At 38.9% G+C, this 21332-nt stretch overlaps 1 protein-coding gene across 1 annotated transcript in view; it reads right to left on the bottom strand.

Moving 5' to 3' along the window:
• Positions 1 to 4967: 4967 nt before the first annotated feature.
• Positions 4968 to 21332, bottom strand: part of TTC21B (tetratricopeptide repeat domain 21B) — a 70664-nt gene continuing 54299 nt past the window's right edge. Inside the window, exons 23-29 of the mRNA XM_037143081.2 lie at positions 20685 to 20835; positions 20343 to 20504; positions 17415 to 17610; positions 14523 to 14747; positions 10868 to 10988; positions 6649 to 6716; positions 4968 to 5430 (exon numbers count right to left, since the gene is read on the bottom strand). Coding sequence (XP_036998976.2) covers positions 5353 to 5430; positions 6649 to 6716; positions 10868 to 10988; positions 14523 to 14747; positions 17415 to 17610; positions 20343 to 20504; positions 20685 to 20835 — 1001 coding nt within the window. The 3' untranslated portion in view covers positions 4968 to 5352. The remainder of the gene's footprint in view (positions 5431 to 6648; positions 6717 to 10867; positions 10989 to 14522; positions 14748 to 17414; positions 17611 to 20342; positions 20505 to 20684; positions 20836 to 21332) is intronic.

Below are 21332 nucleotides of genomic sequence, written 5' to 3' on the forward strand. Positions count from 1 at the left end.
TCGTATTGATTAAATTTGGTAGGATCATCATTAAAACTGGTACTAGAATAAAGGACTCAAAGTGGAGGGAACCGGCTTGGGCCTTTTTATTTTTGTGGTTGCAGGACCACACCCTTCACTCCTTTGACGAGAGGGACCAGTATTGCTCCTTAGCAATCTTATCTTCTCCAGTTACCACTGCTGTTACCACTCCTATTGCCATTTTCTGGAGGTCTATCTTTACTTTTGGAATCTTTTTCTCTGGCAGTTGAAATTAATAAGATTATATTTTGTTTAAATAGTTACTAAAGCGTGGGTGTTAAGAGTTGAAGGAATGTTACCCTCTGCTTAATTTTTCTACTCATTTTGCTCAGCAAAATATTTAAAATCAGCAAAACGGAAGTTAGAGAAGCCTACTCTGCAAAGAGGAAAAAAACATGTTTAGTGTATATTTTCATTGCAGTTAACTTGCAACATGGCAAAGAAATAATAATTCTCTGATATTTCATCACTCAGATATAACTATTAAGATTTGAGTTAATTTCATGCAGTTTTTGTCTATATGCATTTATTTTTTGCAAATATATGAAGCAATGTTTCCTGCTTTTTCACTTACGTTGTGAGCATTTTAGCAGCTAAACATCTTTGAAAAGTTTTTCAAAACTGCATGAAAAGTTTTTCATGACTACATAGTACTCCATCGGATAAACTTTCATATATTTGGCTACTTCATTTATGTTAAATATTTTGGTAATAACCAAGAAACCAAGCTCTTGGCTGTTCATCTGTTTTAAAGTTAAAACAGTCTGAGAAAATAGATGAGTATCTCATAGGATACATTTCGTTAAGTGGGATTACTTACTGCAAGGACGAGCTCTGAATTCACACTGCCAGACTGCCCCTCAGAAAGCCTGCACCCCACCGCACCAGCCGTGTAGGAATGTGGTGGTTTCCTTGCACCATTGCCAATCTCCCATTAAAAACACACAGACACACACACAAAAATTGCCACTTTATCACATCAACCGGTGGTCAAAGGCTGCTGGCACCAATTCAATGCCAACAGATCCCTAATTTTGGATGCAGTGAAGGAAATTTTACTCAGTGCAAATAGCTTAGCCGTGCTACAGCACGGCTGTGAAAATAGCATACCTCTGGAACAGCTCAGGGGACAGTCTTGGAGCCAGGCACCTCTCTAGCAAGGCAATTCTGCTTTGCTCCACTCTGGCGGTCTGCTCTAACTTGCTCCAGTGAGAGGACCAAATGTTTCAGCCCTCATTCAGAGAAACAGTCTCCAGCCTTCAGTAGAAAATGTGCTTCCAGTCAGAGAGGAGCTGGCGTGGGTGGACAGAAGTCCCCACCTCTGGTCCCCAATGGGGCCATCCTCATTCAAATGAAGGCTCTGAATCGTCAGTTTGATTGGTCCAAAGACACTGTCCTGATTGGTCAGCATAGAATTCCTCTCCTGGGAGCTGTGCAGCTTCCTTTGGGTGGGAAAAACCTCAATCTTTTGGTGGAACTAGGACTCAGGAACTCATCTTATAAGGGCTGGTTCAGATGGCAGAAACACAGTGCAGGCAGGTAGTTCAGTGCAGAGGCAGGTAGTTTGTGCGAGACGCCCCTGTGAAGAAATGGCTCCTAGGCCTTTGTGTGTGTGTGTGTGTGTGTGTGTGTGTGCGCGCGCGTGCCTGCCCCCTTAGCTCCCAGGAGCCCTTTTATTAGGTCTCTCCTTTTTCTAGGGTTCACAATCAGACAAGCACTGCTATCTAATCCTGTTTTAAGGCCATTTATTTGTGGTTTCTAGTCTCAGACTAGGATATAGTTCTTATCAGTCTTAATTGGCCTTTTGGTTTCCATAGTGATTCCATTATTTACTTGTTCAACCTAGTTTCCTCAGCTCTCCATGCATAAAACACTTCCAGAATTCCTCTAGGTTTTTGACTTCGGTGGGGGGGGGGGGAGAAAGCTATTTATTTTTAAGATCCTGTTCACCCACACTAAGGTCAAAGTATATTACACTTATAACTGCTTTTTCTTTTAAAGATTTTATATTTATAGAGAGGAAGGGAGGGAGGGAGGGGGGTGAAACATCAATGTGTGCTTGACTCTCCTGTGCACCCCACTGGGGACCTGGCCTGCAACCCAGGCATGTGCCCTGATTGGGAATCGAACCGGCAACCCTTTGGTTCACAGGCTGGCAGTCAACCCACTAAGCCACACCAGCCAGGGATGTAACTGCTTCTCTAGCATGAGCAGGATGGTAGTCATATCCTACATATATGGCAAATTCTTTCATTCATGTTGTGTCCCTCCCTTGTCCATCATAAGCATAGGTCCCAAAGTCTCAATTACCTTGATTCTTTCAAGTAGCAGTTCAGGTACTTGAACTTCCAGCTTTTGTGGATGTGCAATCTTGGGCACATCACATAAGGCATGGTCGGTCATAAACCGACCAAGCCCTAGCAAACAAGAAACATATCAGAGATTAATAAGTGCTCAAGAGAAAGTTTAAAAGGGGTGATATGATACGTAATGATAGGATGGCTACTTTAGATTGTGGGCCTAGATATGAAGGTGGCCTCTGAGGAGGTGATAAACATGCCTGAACGGAAGAATGAATAGCCCAGACAGAGAAGATTGGAGGCAGGGGAGCAGAGAAGTCCAAAGAGAGTGCAGGCCAGAAGTATGTTCGAGATGGTTGAAATAAGATTATGCATCTAACGCGTGCAGCATAATGTCTGGTGGAGAGGAGGGGGGGGAGTGAGAGTGAGGGAGGCTTGTACGGAGGAAAGAAAGAAAGGCGTGGGGAAAGAGGGAGAGAATGAATGGCGATCCTGAATCTTTGTAGGTAGCCTGTGCTCTCCAGGGGAACTTATTTGTCCTCTTCATCTCACCTTGACTGTATCTTCTTTTTTCTTCCTGAAGGTTCTTCTCAACTGCAATTACTACATACTCAGTCCTGTCCTACTTTTAATAAATCAGTAGAGCTACTATTTATTAAGAGCTTAAATGAGTCAGATTCATTAGAGGTTTAAAGTATGTTCTCTCATTTAATCCCTACAACAACCTGAGGCAGGTTACCATCCTTATGCACTCTTTTATGGATGAGAAAACTGGGGCCCAGAGAAGCTGTGTAACTTCAGATGACACCTTTAGCAGTGGTAGAGCCAATATTCAAACCTAGGCTTGTCTGACTTAACACGTTCTTAAAAGCTGTAACACACTGCTCTGCACTTACACTTCTCTTTGATAGTTTCTTCATTTGTAAGAACTGTTCGTTCCATTCAGTTCATCTTACTCCTCATTTCTTAGCTGTCCTTGTGAAAGAACACTTCATTTCATCTGCTAGCCAGATGTAGACAAGTTTTTTTTCTTACAGACAGAGTCTCTCTTAGTTATGAAAAGTATCTTACTATAGGAAATAGAGCATTGGCTTTGAAGCAGCCTGAGCCAGTATGGAATCCAGGTTCTGACACTTTCTCTGTGACCTCGGGCAAATCATTTAGTTTGAGTCTCACCTTCCTCATCTGAAAACTAAGAGTATTATTTCTCTGGAGAGTCGAGGGAGGATTAAAATACATAACGTAAGCAAAGTTCCTAGAATAGTATGTAAGAAATGGCAGGTGCAAAATAAGTGGTTGCTTAAGAAACAAAAACAAATTCTTCATTTTACAGATAGGAAACTGATTTGGAAATATCTTGCTGGGAGAACAGATGTTCTACTTTCTCTATTCAATTTCCATGATTCTAGTATTCCATGATGCAAGTTTACTGGAACTGCTAGTATTATATGATGTCCTTAACGATGTCTACTTAGGCAGAAAGATGATTTCTCCCCCACCCTGAATTACAGAGAGAGAGATTCCGCCACAGTCCTAGAACTGCAGACTGGGGGGGTAACAATGCTGTACTTCAGGGCTGTGAGGATCAACTGTAACAAGACATGTGAAAGTGTTTTAACAGGTACGAAATGCTTCATGCATGTTATTATTAAACATTCTCACAAAATGTCATACACAAATAGTAGGTGAAAAAGAATGATTACGACTTTGTAAGATATAACTGGAATTAAAAGAACTTTGGAAAATTGGAAAGGAGATAAGAAATAAGAGAACGTAGCAAAACAAATAAGCAGGACAGTTAAAGAAAAGCAAGGTGTTCACTAAAAATGCAAATGAAGTTGAAGACTATTGTATTTTTCAAGACATATGAAAAAGATGTAGACAACAAATTTTTAAAAGTGCTAAGAAGTGAGTTTATGAAGCTTAGGTTAAATTTATCTGAAAAGGGGGCGAAGGGCTCTGAGTGGTGTCAGGACAGCAGGGCAAGCTGCTGCTTTACACAGAGGGCTTTGCGTGTCCCCGCTGACCAAAGACACTTTGTCCCCCTTCTCCCCCAGATGTCACAGTGTCTGGAATTATACCAAAAGGCCTAGACTTTGGGCTAAGGTTAAATATTGCTTTAAAGGTTTACCTACTTACACTGATTCCAGGTACAGATTATTAACATCAGCGACTGGAGGGGAGAGGGGAGGGAACTTCAGGGGGAAAGGGGGAAGGGTTTACAGGAACTAGTATAAAGGACACATGGACAACAACTAAGGGGGGTGGAAAGGGGAGGGGGGGCACAGAGGGGGTGGGCTGGGATGGGAGTAAAAGAATACTGTAGTTGAAAATTAATTAAATAAAAAATAAAAATAAAAAAAACATCACATTGGTAGTGAGTGCAGAAAGAATGAATTCAATAAAGGGAAGGACAACTCACACTCCTTATATTTTTCCAAAAAGATTTTTTCCCTAGGAAAGTCACATTTTCTGCAATACTACTCATTAACATTCCAGATTGCACCAGAAGCTCACCCTGATTTTGCAAAACTTATCATGTCTTTTGAGTTCCAAGAGGAATGAATACAAACCATATATTTCTAAAATCTTTATTAAAATATCTATTTTCTATTTCATAGATTATTTATAAGAAACTTTGTTCAGACTTTTGAAACAATGTCACAAAAATTTTTAAGAGAACATTTGTGTTTTAAATATATTTCCTAAAAATAAAGAACTCATATTCCTATGAAAAGATATAGGATACCTAATTACCTAGATTTTAACAAAAATATTCTTTATACAAATGGGCCATAACCTGTACCACAGAGACACCAAATCTGCATCTAATCAAGTAAACCAGCTCCCATTCACTTTCTTGATCAGAAAATATCCACCGGATACAACATTTCTCTTTATACACAACAGCGGCCTCTGCTGGAGAAAGAAAAGGATGCTTCTACTACAAAACAGTAGCCAAACCTGTTTCGAACTGGAAGAATTCAAATTCAGTTCCTGCTTAAAGCAACAAACTCAGTTAAAATAATTTTCAAGGTCGTAAAGATGTGCGAGCCTTATCAAGTATATCCTTCCTGATTTTTGGATAAGTTGGATATGTTTCAAGCACCTGCAAAAACAGAGAGCAAAAAATGAAAACAAAGCAAGAAACACAAGAAATTGTAATTATTAAGAACTAGAAAACTACAAAACTTACATGTAATGAATATTACAGTTGAGATCTATGGTATCAATACCACAAATATAACCATGATTTTTAAAAGTGACATCTGAGAGGTGACAGGATGACTCATTCATGTGGCTACTCATCAGATGCAAACAGCAGTGTATGAACACTGCATATGGAACATGGAACAAGTACATTACTTCCTTAATGGGTCTATTGCAGGAAACAATTATGTATCAATAATTTAAACTTTTTAAAAATCTAGCTTCTTATACATGATATTTACTGAACCTTTAGAGAGTTCTTTTTAACCAAGAGCATACAGATTTACCTGGAGTGATTTTGCAATATACAAATTTCCAGAACTATTGAGTCTATAAATGGTGACATATTCATTAAAGAAGGCAAAACTCCACAAATGATTCTAATGTACAACCTTACACTAATGTACAACCTTAATCTTAATGTGAAATGCGGATCTACAGAGAGACTCAATGATCAGCAACAACCACTGAGACCAGGGGCTCACTCTGGGGGTGCCGACACAGCTGTCTGGGGTGAGGGGCATCGAGCAACTCTTCTGTAAGGAGCTTTCCTTGAAGCTTCTAACAAATGCTTCAGATAATGCTTTATATGGAATATCAGTGGGACAATGTACAATATAAAGAAATGGCAAATTCTAAAACTGAAACTTTTTTGTCATTCTGGTAAGGGATCATGTAGTAGCGCATTAATTGCAGAAATGAATTGACTTCTGCATTACAGACATATCCTTTTATGTCTGTTCTGCAAGTCTAAATTCTCTAATAATGAGACTTAGACACAGGCATAGAACTTCTATTTAAACACTGAAATGACCCAGAGAAACTATAACAATGTTCACGTATCTTCTGACTTAAAGACTTTTATTTCACATACTTCTCCTCTAGCCTCTCTTTAAGTGGACATAAACATCTTATCTTTTGAGGTCTAACTAAAAACATATTTCATATAAGTAAACTTTGTTATTTTCTAAACTTTGAAAGCCGATAGTCTCTCCTGAATATATTTGATGAGTATTTAACTAAAATACTACATCCGCTACCTTTATTCACATATATCTTGAAATTAACTAGAAGTAGGAAACTGAAGAATTTTAAGAAATCTAAATTTAAGTGTTACCTGATGACATACGTCAATTGCATCCACATATCTTTTTGCTTTTAAGTAATTAAATGCAAGTTTGTACCCTGTTAAGACACAAAAACACAAACAAACTCATAGTGATATAGCACTGTTTACTGAGCCCACCATATTATTACTTGTTTTGGCTCCTTCATTTGCTTATCAGAGACTTCTAAACACAGGCTGGTGACTGCACTGTGATAGAAGTGATGAGGTAACAGAAGGCAAGTGACATGAGAGGGGGACAGGTGGGAAAGAAAATGGAGTTGGAAGAAAGAACCACAGTGAGTATATATACTGTTGGGTTAGAAGACTGCCATCCCGTCAGTGTGGTTCTGGAACTGGCGGATTACCCTGAAAACTCATTGTAGGGCTGTGGTGGATTAACACAGCTGATCATTTATTCAGCACTTATACACAGGCAAACTGGTCCCTATAGTCATGAGGTTTACATCCTATTCAGAAAGAAAGAACATTATTTAAATAATTATGTAAGTAAATGAATAATTTCAAAACTGAGATAAATGCCATGAAGTAACAGTACAGGCCAAATGAGCTAAGATAAAAAAACCTGGTAGGGGAGGAGGTGGTGCCAGGCAGCATTTGAAATCTGAAGGAGGCGCAGAGTAAGCCATGAGGGCGTGAAGCAAGAACACTTTCAGGCAGAAGAAGTGTACGTGTAAAGGAAACAGAAGGACAAATGGACCCACAGGACGTGGTGAGAACGCAGGGCAGGTGGGAGAATGGCCGGGAATAGAGGGGATTCGTCACCAGATAATCCGCATCAGTGATGAGTAATACTTATCACAATGACCGATATTGAAATGTCATGTTTCCAAGGGCAACAACTTAGAAAAAAGCATTAAGACACTCTCTATAAAAGCATTAAGAACAAACTGAGGGGAAGACAAAAGAGTAATAGTAGCTGTGCATGCAATAAATCAGACATCACACAGCATGATGTAAAAGGATATGTAATTAATAAATACTTCACTTGACCACTGCAACAGGAAGAAGGGAAATCTGCATACTGCTCTTGGGCTCTAATCGAAGTACCAAAACAAATTTTTAGAATATCAAACAGACGTTTGAAAAGAATGACTGGTTAATGTAGTCATAGAGAAACACACACATGCACACGCAGAACTGTCCTATATGAAAAGAGCATTTTCCAAGAGGTAAACTTGACATCATACAAAGAAATTCTAAAGTGGATTAATAAACAGAGTTTGTGATGTTTAAAAAGGAAAATAATTTAAGATGTCATTCCTAACATACTTTATATGGAAACTTGAGCCCAAAAAACTAGATTTAAGTTCTACTTCTGACTTCCTGACTAACTTTGAGAAGTTAGGCAAGTTATGAGTCATCAATTTCAAGCTTCTTTGTCTAAAAAATGGGGAGAATAACTCTACTCTCTTATTATAATTTTAAATATCAGATAAAATATTTGTGAGAGCTTTAAAAATTTTTAGAGCACCATATAAATAATGGCAAGTTTTTTCTGTGAAAATACTAAATTAGAAATATGAAGTTTTAATGGTGAAAGAAACTTGATAGGTCATCTCAAATTATTAAAACAATCTGAGAAAGGAAATAAAGGGCTAGAAATGTCAAAAAACAATGACAGCTGCATTGAACCTGCTAAGCTTATAATTCAGCGTTATGTAGTTGGAAAAAATGGAAGAGAGAGGGAGGAATGGAGAAAAGGAGGGAGAGAGGGATAGAAGGGCAGAAGGAAGGAGGGAGGGATGGAGGGGCAGAGGGAAGGGGGAGGGATGGAGGGGCAGGGGAAGGAGGAGGGATGGAGGGGCAGGGGATGGAGGAGGGATGGAGGAGGGATGGAGGTGTGGGGGAGGGTGGAGGGATGAAAGGGCAAAGGGAAGGAGGAGGGATGGAGGGGCAGGGGATGGAGGAGGGATGGAGGGGCAGGGGATGGAGGAGGGATGGAGGGGCAGGGGATGGAGGAGGGATGGAGGGGCAGGGGATGGAGGAGGGATGGAGGGGCAGGGGATGGAGGAGGGATGGAGGGGCAGGGGATGGAGGAGGGATGGAGGGGCAGGGGAAGGAGGAGGGATGGAGGGGTAGGGGAGGGTGGAGGGATGGAGGGGCAGGGGAAGGAGGAAGGGATGGAGGGGCAGAGGGAAGGAGAGAAGGAGAGGATCTTGAACAGTGTCACTGTTCAGCGCAGTGACTGTCGCCTAACCTGAGAATGAGTGGGAAGGGAAAAACATGAACGTGTTCTTCCCTCACTGGATCTCAGTTCCGAGTGCCCTACCTAGTGACACACTGAAGCCTGAATCCTACGGCGAGAACACGACCATATTAAGGATATTCTGACAAGTGAAAACGTGAAGTGCACTGTTAACATGGCCAGGAAGGCTGGGGATGTTGGACACAATGACATTGTTAAGAAAGAAACAAAAGCATTAATTGACAGCCTCAGAGAAATGCTGACTTGAGAAGTCAAAAGAACTGATAAAATCACCTGTAAAATAGAAAGACGACACAATGAAAGAACTACTAAGTTGGAATTTCTATGTGTGCAGATGTCTTCCAAGAAACAGAATATTGAAATAATTGAGCTTCTAAATGCATCCTTTTTCTGGAATAAAGTCAAAATTGTATATATTTTAAAGACTTCATGGAATTTTCATTTTACAAGATGCTTTTATTCTGTATGATGTGGAGTACCTAAAAAGGAAAGATACTATCAGCAACTGTTAGTTTCTTTGCTCTGTATGAGTCCAATACAGCGATTTTCAACCGTGACAATTTTTAAAACACACAATACCTGACTGTTTGTAGTCAGGGCTACTGACCTCCTTTTTGTTCGATTGTCAATTACAAAAATGACAACAGCGAACACAACAATAGCTGTCTGGTGTGAATGAATCAAAGTTATACCTATATATTTTCTCAGATCAGCAACAATATATATTTTTGGTGTGCCACAGAATTTTAATGATTAGTATCTGTGTGGCAGGAGATGAAAACGATTGAAAATCTCTGGTTTAGTACGATAGCAGACCGCAGAAAAATGCAAGGCAGGGAGAGTCCTGCACTGACGGCCGTGGTGTAAAGATGACCGGTCTGACTGCCAACGCAGTGGATCCATCCTGTGAAAGGGGGATGCTGAAAAAGACAGATGCCACCTTGGGCTAAATTAACAACTGCGATACCTAATTTAAAAACAGCCTCATTATAAATACAGCTTGATCTTAAGTCATACTTAAGACCTGGTTCATTTCTGGTACAACAGGCCAGGAGGAACATGGGCAAATAAAACTCTTTACCAAACTCACTTGGCCATGGAATCTAATCTTCTCACATTCATCTCTCTGTCTTTTGATAGCTATAAATATCTCATCAAGTATTTCAAAGCACAGTTGGGAAAACACTGTTTTAGAGTTTCCGGGAGACAGCAACAAGGAGGGTGAAGGACTCAGAAGCAAGTTTCAGGAGGAATGGATAGTTAAGTGAGAATGGTGTGAAGAGAAATCTAGGAGGGATGTGGCAGAAGCCGGCAACTAGAGGACCGTCATGTGTAGAGAAAAAGGACCCTTGAGGGTTGCTCCAGAGCACAGACAGAAGGAGCATGAGCTCGCTTACAATGTGGGGAGACAGGAGTCACCACGTATTGTTTCGGACGCCACTCATCTGTTGTTAGGGCAGTTGGAGACCAGCTGTCTTCAAATTAATAGTCTGCCACTGGAACAAGGTTATGTTTCTAGATGCTCAGGGGGAAAAATATACATTACATGTTCAAGTTAATGTGGGAAATATGTCTCTTCTGTGAGTGCTATCACAATATGCATTTGGGTGTAAAGGCTTTGAGAAGTTCCACAGTAAAGAACTCTGTGGAAGCTGATTTAATGCAATGATTTCCTAACCTCCTTGACAATGGAGCGCTCTGCACACAGGACTACCACTCTGGACACAGCAGAGGGCGAAGGGGGAAAAGCAGCAGAATCAGATCAGATGTCCTCTAAGGTGACTGTGGACAAGTCTGCATCTCAGGAAGTGGTACTTAATAACTATTACTAGCATATGCTTTATTGTGGACATAAACTTTGTTTTGTAGAAGGAGTATAAAAGGAAGTGGCCTCTGAATGTGTATTTTGTTCTTAAAGAAAGTGAAATGCCCTTAAATGAAGACGTGCCAATAAAACCCAAGATTCCTGTGAAAACCTAGTGTCTCACTTGTTCAACTCACCCACTGCTGGGTTGGTCCGGTTGCCGTGTCTCCACGCCATCTCATAGTTTAAGGCAGCGTCTGTGTACGTTTGCTCTTTTTCCATAATGTAGCCCATGTATTCATAAGCTTTGCAGCAAGACTGAAGAAAAATGGAAGACGTACCAATCGATTAAACTCCATAGCACTAAGATTTTATGGGGTGCCTTGGTCAACCATATGAACTAATTCAAATGGCACATAAAACAGCGGTTTTCAACTTTGGCTATGCTGTCGACTCATCTAAAAGATTCAAAACACTCTGAGGCCAAACTCCCACGCCAAGCCTATAGATTCAGATCTTTGGGTGAGAAGAAAGGGAACTTGTGTTTTATACCTTTACATAAATACATTTTATTATGAATAATTTCAGCACTCACAAATAAAGAAATCACAGTGTAATTTAACTCTGTGAACCATATAACTCACAGCTAATACTGTTCTGCCTCTACCCCTCAACTCGTCCTTCTGTGTTATCAGATAAAACCACTCAAATATTGTCATTTCACCCATAAATATTTTATTGTGCTTCTTTAAAAGTAAGAGCCTTCTTTAAACAAAACCACAAGCCACTATTTGTCACATTATGGGTGTCACATTATGTCACATTATTATGTCACAAATGTAACAACTCTTTGACATTATCAAATATCCAGTCACTTCGGAAATTTCAAATGGTTTCAATATAATGTTCTTTTTTTGTTTCAAAAGAAGAATCAAATTAAGGCCTACTCATTGTGACTCACTGAAATGTCAACTTTTTTTTTTTGATCTGGAGATTTCCCCTTTCTGTCTCTGTTCTTGCAATTAAGCTACAGCAGAAACAAGAATGTTTGTCCTAGAGTTTCTCACAGCCCACACTGAGTTGAGTTCATCTTTGTGGTGCTTATGCCATATAGTCCTGAGTCACTGGTATCTTCTGGAAATTGTAATTTACCTCGAGGTTTGGATCTGATTTTGATTTGGAGGGGAGAAGTGAAAGTCCTTAACAGAACATTTTCCAGACAAGCCATTCTGCAGCCTGAGGCAAAAGGGAAAATGTGTAACCCAGTATATATGTTTTTTGGTATTTTATAATTGCTATTTTTATAGAATGTTAAATTTTTAAAAATTAAAAAAAACTGACAAGTAGATATACTAAAGCTCACATTATTTTAAGTTTGAATGTTTTATTTGTATCCAAGCAACATTTATTGTAATTATACTTTCTTGAACTTAAGGCGAGAACATATATCAATAATATTTTCATTTAAAACCCTCGCCTATTAAAAACACATACCATACAAAATGTGTACTATCTCTTTTGCTTCAGGCTTGATCGTATCTCAGCAGAGCACTGTCAGAGCCTATCTATTCAACATTTTGGCATTTAAAAAAATAATATCGCAATCCAAATTCACATGTTGAAATCTTAACCTCTAATGTGATGGCATTAGGAGGTGAGTCTCTGGGAGGGAATTAGGTCATGAGGGTACATTGAGTGAGATTATTGCCTTTATAAAAGGGACCCCAGATAGCCCTCATGCCCTCTCTTTCCACCCCGTGAAGATGCAAGAGGCAGTTGGCAGTCTGCAACCTGAAAGGGGGCCCTCATGAAATCCAACCCTGCCGGTACCGTGATCTTGGACTTAGAGCTTCCAGAATGATGAATAATACATTTCTGTTGTTTATAAGCCACCTACGCCATGGTACTTTGTTATAGCAGCATCAGTGGACTGACCATCACAGAGACCCCGACAGCCCCTTTACAGTTTGGACCCACGGTTCAGGGTTTCACTTGTTTCATGCCAGTGCAGCTCTGTCACAGACGACGTGATTCCATCAGGAGGCACATATGCCGGATTCTCTTTTTGTTATGCTATTTATATACATTTGTTAATTAATTCATCAGGTTTAAAAAATATTCCACATACTTTCTTCCTTTATTAGCTGAAAAACACCTATAATGAGAAATGTCTCCTTTGCTACTCTTTCATTACCCAGTAGTGTAGTTTTTACAGAAAAGGTGGGATAAATGCTTAATTCTTTACCATTACATGCCAGCTTTAGAAGTAGCTCATTAGCATATTTCGGCAGTGACCATTTGTTTTTTCCTCTTTTAGATCTCATTTAACTTATTTAGTGTGTTTCAATTCACTGCGTTTTTTAATTCTGACTGATATTTGAAGTGTGTCACTTCACCGGGGGGAGCTCCTTCACGTGAGCTCCTGCGTGGCTCTGACCGGCTCTGATGGCCTCCTTGCCGTCTGGTATGACAACATGGCCCTATGTTGTTTTGTACATTTCCTGTCCCAGATCAAGATGACCTCCATTTTTTCAATTACCTAATTCAAGATTTCTAAGTGCTACTTCCTGAATCCTATGCTTCCAACATTGACAAGCCTAATCAGCGGGGCTGACACCTCCAACGCAGCCATTGAGGTCGAACAGGCAGTGTACTGCTGTCGGCCTGACGGCAAACTGAGTTCCGTCTGCACCCAAAGCTTCATTCCATGAGATCTTGCTTAATCCTAGACTTGGCATGAAAGAGTCAACTAGCTGGCAGTTTTGATTTTTCAAAGTCTCTTAATGAGTACTCTCTGTTTTTCAAGGCCAATTTAACTTAAAATTAGATGTACAGACTATAAATTGATAAATGGCTTGATGGTTTTAGTTTTGTGAAGTTCCTAAGAAAGTAACTTAATAGCATCAGATGACGTTTTTATGAAACAAATGATCCATTTTGTAATCTGATTTGCTCAAAGAGAATAAAACATCGATTTTCTGTGATTTAAGATTTGAAGTAACTGATATGAAATCTATAAAGATAAATATCCTCAACTTTCTAAAGTGAGTACAATTATGTCTCAACAAATAGTAACAAATTCTTAACTTTAAAAAATGTTTTATTTAACAAGACAGCCTTTTTTTTGCGTGTATTACACACTTAAAAACACCATTATGTAAAGGGCCTTAACTTCTAAAGACTTTAAGACTTTCAATTTCATACTCAGAAATAAGGACTTACTTAACATATCAAATTAAATGCACAGTGGATTCTAAACTGTGGAAATGGCATGCAGCTGCAGTAAAGACATCGAGTATTTCTTAATAGGAGGGACAGACGTCCGCAATTAATGTTCTTCTGCAATTTTCATTAGTTCTCAAATGAGATGAGTAATCACAGGCAAATACTTGACATTCCAAAAACATGTTCTGTAAGTGCCACAGATGAAAACTGAAACTGCATAAATCTCTACTTTTTAAAATTGTCAAGGGCAAATGGTTTCTTATTATCAATATTTATTTCCTGATTGTGGTTTATTTTTCCACTACATGTTGAAAAATAAATGCTCCAGCCCTAGCTAGGTAGCTCAGAAGGCTGCAGGTTGGATTCCCAGTCAGGGCATGTGCTTAGGTTGCAAGTTTGATCCCCAGTAGCAGTGTGAACGAGATCGATGCCTCCCTCTCTCCCTTCCTCTCTCTCTACAATCAATAACAATATTCTTGGGTAAGGATAAAAAAAAGCCTCTTACTTAATTTTCAAAACACACACATACAGGAGTCCTTCAAAATGGACCAAGATTCTATAATAACCTATTATAGAAAGTTTATGCAATAAAGGTCAACAATTAATTTTTCCTCTTCAATCACCTACCCTGTTATGACGCAGGCAGCGTTTTAACAGTTCCTCTGCCATGTCGTACTTGGCTGATTGAATATAAATATCAGCCAGTAGCAGCCAACTCCTCTCAAAGTCCTCAGCATCAATAGGATTCCAGTTCATTTTTGCAATCCGCTTCAGCTGGTTTCTGGCTCTTGGAGTCTGTTTCAAGATCATATAAGCTGTTGCCATTCCCAAAAGTGCTGGGATATGATCCTTCTGTAAGAAAACAAAACTTTAGACCCTCATACACAAACATAAGTAGATGCCCTATGTTTAAAGGAAAACACGTGGAAAGTAGCAAGTGCAACATATGGACTGGCCTGTGGATGCTGTCCTTGGCTCCACAGATAACTGTTTGTGGTCATTATTTAACACATCCAGGAAGCTCAAGCTATCTTGCAGACATCTGCTAAGGTTCTGCGTGGTTAAGGTAATTCAATAAGTATGTATATGCCAAGACCACACAACCCAAGACAGGTAGGGTGACTTCAATAGAATTGACTGGCTGTTTAGTTTTGTAGAGACACAGAAAAATAAACAAAATTCTATTTCAGTATAATCCAAATGGAATATTTGCATTTTGACTCCATTCTTTCATCTGTGAAAAGGAATAACACTGATTTACTTGCAATGATATTCCCTATCTATACTGACTCTACTGCCCATTTTTCCTGCCTTCTCATACTCAGTTTATTTAACAGCCTCTTCTCCCAACACAGACCTATAAAATATTATAAATAAGGCATGCAATGAACTCATGTCTCAAAATGTGCTTTTAGAGTTGGAGTCTGCAGCTTCTTGATAGTGTCTATAAAACGTGATGCTCTTTTAGACAGAGTTCACAGTCAGGAAATGTCACTCTGAAACCAACAAGCTAATAAGGATCAGAATAAAGTAGAGGCTATTTGCAGTCTCTCCAGAAAAACCAATGTACCTAAGCAATAATGCGTATGTCCCCAATAAGTCTAGGGTGCTTCCTAAATTTCAGCAGAGTGCTTGTCATGCTTTTATAGAGAAAAAGGCTTCAGTTTAAAATACAAATAAAAGATGAGAGACTGTGATTTAGAAATCACAGTATCATGACTATAATAAAGATGCACCGCAAGATAGCGCGTTTAGCCAACTAATGAGAAACCAAAGGACAGAGGAGTGGTACAGTGTGCAGGGTCCAACCTTGACCATGGGTGGGAGTCAGAAGTGACTCTGGGCTAGAGAAGGCAATTCATTAGAGCTTGATGAAAACAGCTTTTAGGAATATAAAATTTCTTTGGCTATGATTCATATCTATCAATAAACTTCCAATATATAATTAGCTCTCATTAAGGAATGGCCAAACGATTTTCTTTGAATGTCAAATTCACCCAATTGGCAATAAATCCTGAAGACATGCATAGGATATTATCAGTTCCTAGGCCCCATCCTCATTCCACGGGCACTAGAGAGAAGAGAAAGCAGAGGCCAGCTATGTATTTATTGGTCTGTTCTTAGGATAGCCTGCAAAGGGAAGGGTCCAGGAAAAATGTTTAGCTTTTTTCACATATTAAAAATACCCCCCACTACACGTTGAAAAATAAACCCTCTGACCCTGGCTAGGTAGCTCAGAAGGTTGCAGGTTGGATTCCCAGTCAGGGCACATACTTAGGTTGCCAGTTCGATCCCCGGTAGCACCATGAATGGGATCAATGCCTCCTTCTCTCCCTTCCTCTCTCTCTACAATCAATAACAATATTCTTGGATAAGGATAAAAAAATAAAGCCTCTTATTTAAAAATCACACACCTCAAGTTCAACTACAATGAGTCAACTCCACACAGCTTGATCACACTTGAGTGAAACCAAGAAGCTTCCAGAACGGCAAATCTGAGTTCCAACCCCTGCATTGGACCCATGGCGTCTCTTCCGGTGCAGCCACCCTAAGGCGTTTGGCCAGCTTCCCCCCACCCTGCTCAGTGTGCGAAGCTGATGCTCCCCTGCTGTTTTGTTCCAGGGGTAGCTTACGGCAGTACTAAAGTACCATCTGGAATACTTGTACCCAAACAGCAAAGGGGACTGCAGTTTTCCCCAAATCCCTTACGGTCTAGGAGGGAGGGGGCAGGGTTACAGTAGGTGTTTTAGGTAGCTTGTTGCTACCACTGTGACTTGTGAACCACAACAAAACACAGCAAAACTCTGTAAATCTTCTGAGAGATACAAAAGTAAGAGTTCTCTGTGGCCTAGAACACTGCTGAGTGGAAAAACATGAAATCTAATGAGTATGCTTAGAACTGACTATTACCAACTGCTTATGGGGTGGGTGCCTAGAATTCCTCCCTTAATATCAAGTGGTTCTGAGTGGGGCAAAGAGAAAGCCTTTAATATAGTAATAATAATAATAATAATAATAATAATAATAATAATAATAGTAAGGGTTATTTCAGTGCTGCTAAAGAACAATATCACTATTTGTATAATTGAATTATAGGTTTTCAGTATTAATCCTAGCCTTAAAGTAAGAAAAATTTCAAATTCACATTAAGTGAAAAAGTGAGCAGTGAAGGCAACTGGAGTTTATTTTTCCTTAGGAAGTTAACCTAGGCTACATCTACAACTCTGAACTTGTCCAGAGGATAAAGCCATTCTCTTAAGAATTTACGCCCTTTTGAAGCATTTCCTTTCTACAGAATTTACCATTCTGATAGTGACAAATATATCAACAACACATAAAAACAGTAACAGCACCTCTTTGGAAATGAAAGTACACTCTGTAAAATTATGCCAAACTATATACCTAATTTTTAATACTAGTAAGTAATTAAGTAAACTTCCAGAAAACAAACAACTAATCAAAATACCTATTTCTATACTACCTAAGAAAGATAACACGCGAAGCTGAAAACCCACGAACCTCAGCCGTTGCGATTTCGGTGAAGGCGTTCAGCGCTTGCTCAACGCCAGACTTCTGCTTGGCAGCCATCAGGCAGTAGTTCTCCAGCACACGCAGCTGGACGTGACCCTCGACAGTCTGAGGTTTTAGTTCTTTAAGGAGCTTTTCTGCCGTTCGCACTGCTAATTGCACAGACTCTTGCTTCTCAGTTGAATTACTGTATTCAATTAAAAAGAATCTCATTTCTGTTACTCGTGAAGTCAAATTCATTGAGATTAGAATGAGCTCAGAGGTACATGGGTTTCTTTCTTTTTTGTCACCAATTTAGAGTAATCCTTTTGAAGAATGTCACTCATTCTCTTCTAGTATAAAGCAATGTTATTATGTGCTTTTCAAACAAAATTAATATAGCTTCAATAAAACACCATTAACATTTATTCACTCTAGAGTGAAGGCAAAATCGGAATAATATCTACATTTGATGTTTTCATTTCAGCAAATATAAAACTAGAATTCAGAGTAAGTAGAATCATCCAATTATCAATGGTGTTCCTATTCAGAAAATGGAAGAAAAAATAAGAAAATGAGCAAAAAGTAACTAACATTATTGACTGTACCTACTATGTGCCAAGCACTGGAGTATTCATTTGATATATTCATTTGATATATATTGAGTCCATTTTATATATGAGAAAACTAAGGCTCAAACAGGTGACACAATTTGACAAAGGTCACATAGCAAATAAATGGGAAACCTGGAATTTAAATCTAAGTTTGTCAGACATATAAAGTTTACTTTACTTTCCTCACCCAGTTGCCTATCAGATGCTCAGAAATTATATATATATGTCAAAAGGTTGTAAATTTCAAGTACAGTGTCAGTTTAAATATGTAGCTAGCATTTTCTAATTTTTTAAACATACACCCAAATATATGGGGTCTATCCAGAAAAAGTCCAGCCATTGTTAATATAATGAAACTGGCCTGAGCAACATCGATGTAACCTGGCAGCCACGGACAGGAGACTGGAATGCACATGCACCAACCATGCTGACTTTACTATACTAGTAAGTGGGGGCGGTAGACGCCATTGAGTGATTATGTGTACTGTGTGGTTGTCACATTCAAAATAACTCAGAGAGTGGAACCATGAGTCTCCATCAAATTTTGTGTTAGACTTGAACATTTATCCACAAAAACTATTTGGATGATTCAGAAGGCCACAGCTATGGGCAACTGGTGATTGACAGCTTCATCGTGACAACGCTCCCAGTCATACGTCACATCTTGTGCAGAAGTTTTTGGCCAAAGTCATCAACCAGGTGACTCAGGACCCCCACAGCCCAGATTTGGCGTCCTGCGACTTAATGATTTTACCAAAATCAAAATCACCTTTGAAAGGGAAGAGATTTCAGACTGTTGATGAGATTCAGTAAACATGATGGGGCAGCTGATGGAGATTAAGAGAAGTGTGTTAGGTCCCAAGGTGCCTACTTAGAAAGGGATTGAGGAGGGGACTGAAGATACTAAAAACATTGTCCTGTGTACAATGTTTCTAGAATACTCAATAAATGTCTGTATTTTTCATAGCACAGGGCTAGATACTTCCTGGATAACCACAGATATGTATTTCATATGTATATATAAACTAACAAAAGGAAATTAAATTCTCAAAACCAGTCACTAAAGTCACATTGGTGGTCCTCTCAAGCCCGAGGCTTTTATCTTACTTAAAACATTTTTCACTACTGGGCACTTTCTTCAAAGTCCTCCCCCCCCCATTTCTCTTCTGTAACATTACACAGTTTTGGTTCTCTTTTCACCACACTGATTGCCCTCGTCTGATTTCCCTTCCTCCTCCAGTTCCCTTAAATGTTAGCATGTCCAAAATTCAGTTCTCAGGCTTCTCTTACTATATTCTACTCGCAGAGAGGCCATTCATGGGGTTCCAGTGTCCACTCCGTGCACAGGTCTACCACATCTGTATCTCCAGCTGCGACCTCATCTGAGTTTTAGTTTTATATTTTCAGCTACATGCTGATGAAGTCCATGGGGGTAGCCTACAGACACGTAACAGTATGTTACCTTAGCCTTTCTAAAACAAACATGTCTCCCTGCTCTAAAACTTGCAAGGACTCCAGAATCTAAGCCTCCCAATCTGTCACTGAAACGTCTCAGCTGTCTGGTTCCTGTATACCTTTCCCCTGACTGCTTTGCACTGCTCTGATGTCTACGAATTTCTGTAACACTTAAGACCTGTTCTGTCAGAGACTGAATGGTTTCAGATACTCTCCTGTCTCCTCAGTAAATTACATGCTCCTGAAGGCAGAAATTATCCCTGCACCTTATACATTTGCAAACTTATGCAGCCCCCATTGTACCCTGACCAGTTTGAAGAGAGGACAAGCAACAAACACAAGTTCATAGAAATTTAACCATTTACTAGAGGTACATCACGGTGGCTTTGAAGTCAGGTAAAACTCAACCCAAAACTTGCCCCTATCACTACTACAATATTTAGACAAGTTAACTCTGAGTTTATTTCATAATACTATTATAGGGAATAAAGAAGATAATGCATAAAAAGTATACCACATAGGGTATAGTGTATAACTGCTATTTGTTAACAAAAGAATTACTATTACTGTGTGAACAGTTCTGCAAAAGTAATCCAATTCTACAATGTATTCTATTTTTCACAGAGTAGCTAAGGGGAGTGTCTTCATAACACTTACGAAGTGTTAATTCAAATGTAGGAACTGTGCTAAAAAGATTTCATGCTTGTTACAGAGAACAGTTGTTCTAGCTATGATTTTTTAATCTGACCTTTCACTAGAGTTATCCTAGAATTTATTTCTCTTTTATAAGGTATCCTCCTTGCTTATTACCACTTTTTTTAAAGAAAAAAGTATATTTTTAGAAAAGGGTAACTTGTCAAATACTACTCACCCCAGGTCTCCATCCAGATTTTCAAATACTTCACCTCCAACAGTTTCATTATCTGGATTCAAACAAATTTCTATCATATTATAAAGGGCATTTTGGCCCCATTCATTATCTTTCCGAGCCTTATTAAAATGTCGAAGGGCATCATTTGGTTCTCCAGTGTACCTTGTTAGATGTTTAAAAAAAATCAGTTATTTCAATCACTGACTACAAACTTAAGTCATTTATAATTTGTTTCACAAATACAACTATTAACATTTTAAAATGCAGATTTTTTAAAAACAAAGAAATGCTTATTATATAGTTTAATCCTATTATGTAGGGTTTATTTGCCAATAGATTTACCAGAGATATAGTCCTTTGCAGTATTGATATCCTGGCTCCAATTTTGCTCTCGAGTTACGTTTTTCAGCCATTAAGAAAAATCTTGGAACATCCTCAAGTTTTCCACATCTTCTTAAGAAATCAATTAAACGAGATAATGTTATATAATTATCTAGAAACAGAAACATATTTCGGATATAGACAACATTTAATATCTTCATTTTGATGGTTATAATTCTACTTTTATAGTTTACTTCAAATGAAATATGATTTAAATATAAACAAGGAATGCCTTAGGCATTATAAATCCCCAAAGAGACTTCGGTTACCTGGATTATCTATCAAGTGATAAAGGTTGGGCTGGTTTGCTCACAGTGAAAGAGGTTCTATATAGGCCAATATGTAGAAATGTACATTTTCTGTGATTACTTTTCAGTCATTCCTAGGACCAAAATCTTCTAGAAACAGTCTCTGGGTAGATAATCTAAACTTTAAATGTAAAATTTAGGAGGATTGATTTAAATAATAGGGCAAATCTATCTATGAGACCTCCTTGTCCACCTACTGCAGCAAGCAAGGGGGTAAGATCAGTACATTCTAATGATAATGTTTGGGGTGGACAATTAGAAGTCTTACTCCAGCCTTTCCTTAATAGGTGATATAAATAAC

This window comes from Artibeus jamaicensis, unplaced genomic scaffold (genome assembly GCF_021234435.1).
Source record: "Artibeus jamaicensis isolate MK-2021 breed Jamaican fruit bat unplaced genomic scaffold, CSHL_Jam_final contig_391, whole genome shotgun sequence".
Lineage (NCBI taxonomy): Eukaryota > Metazoa > Chordata > Mammalia > Chiroptera > Phyllostomidae > Artibeus > Artibeus jamaicensis.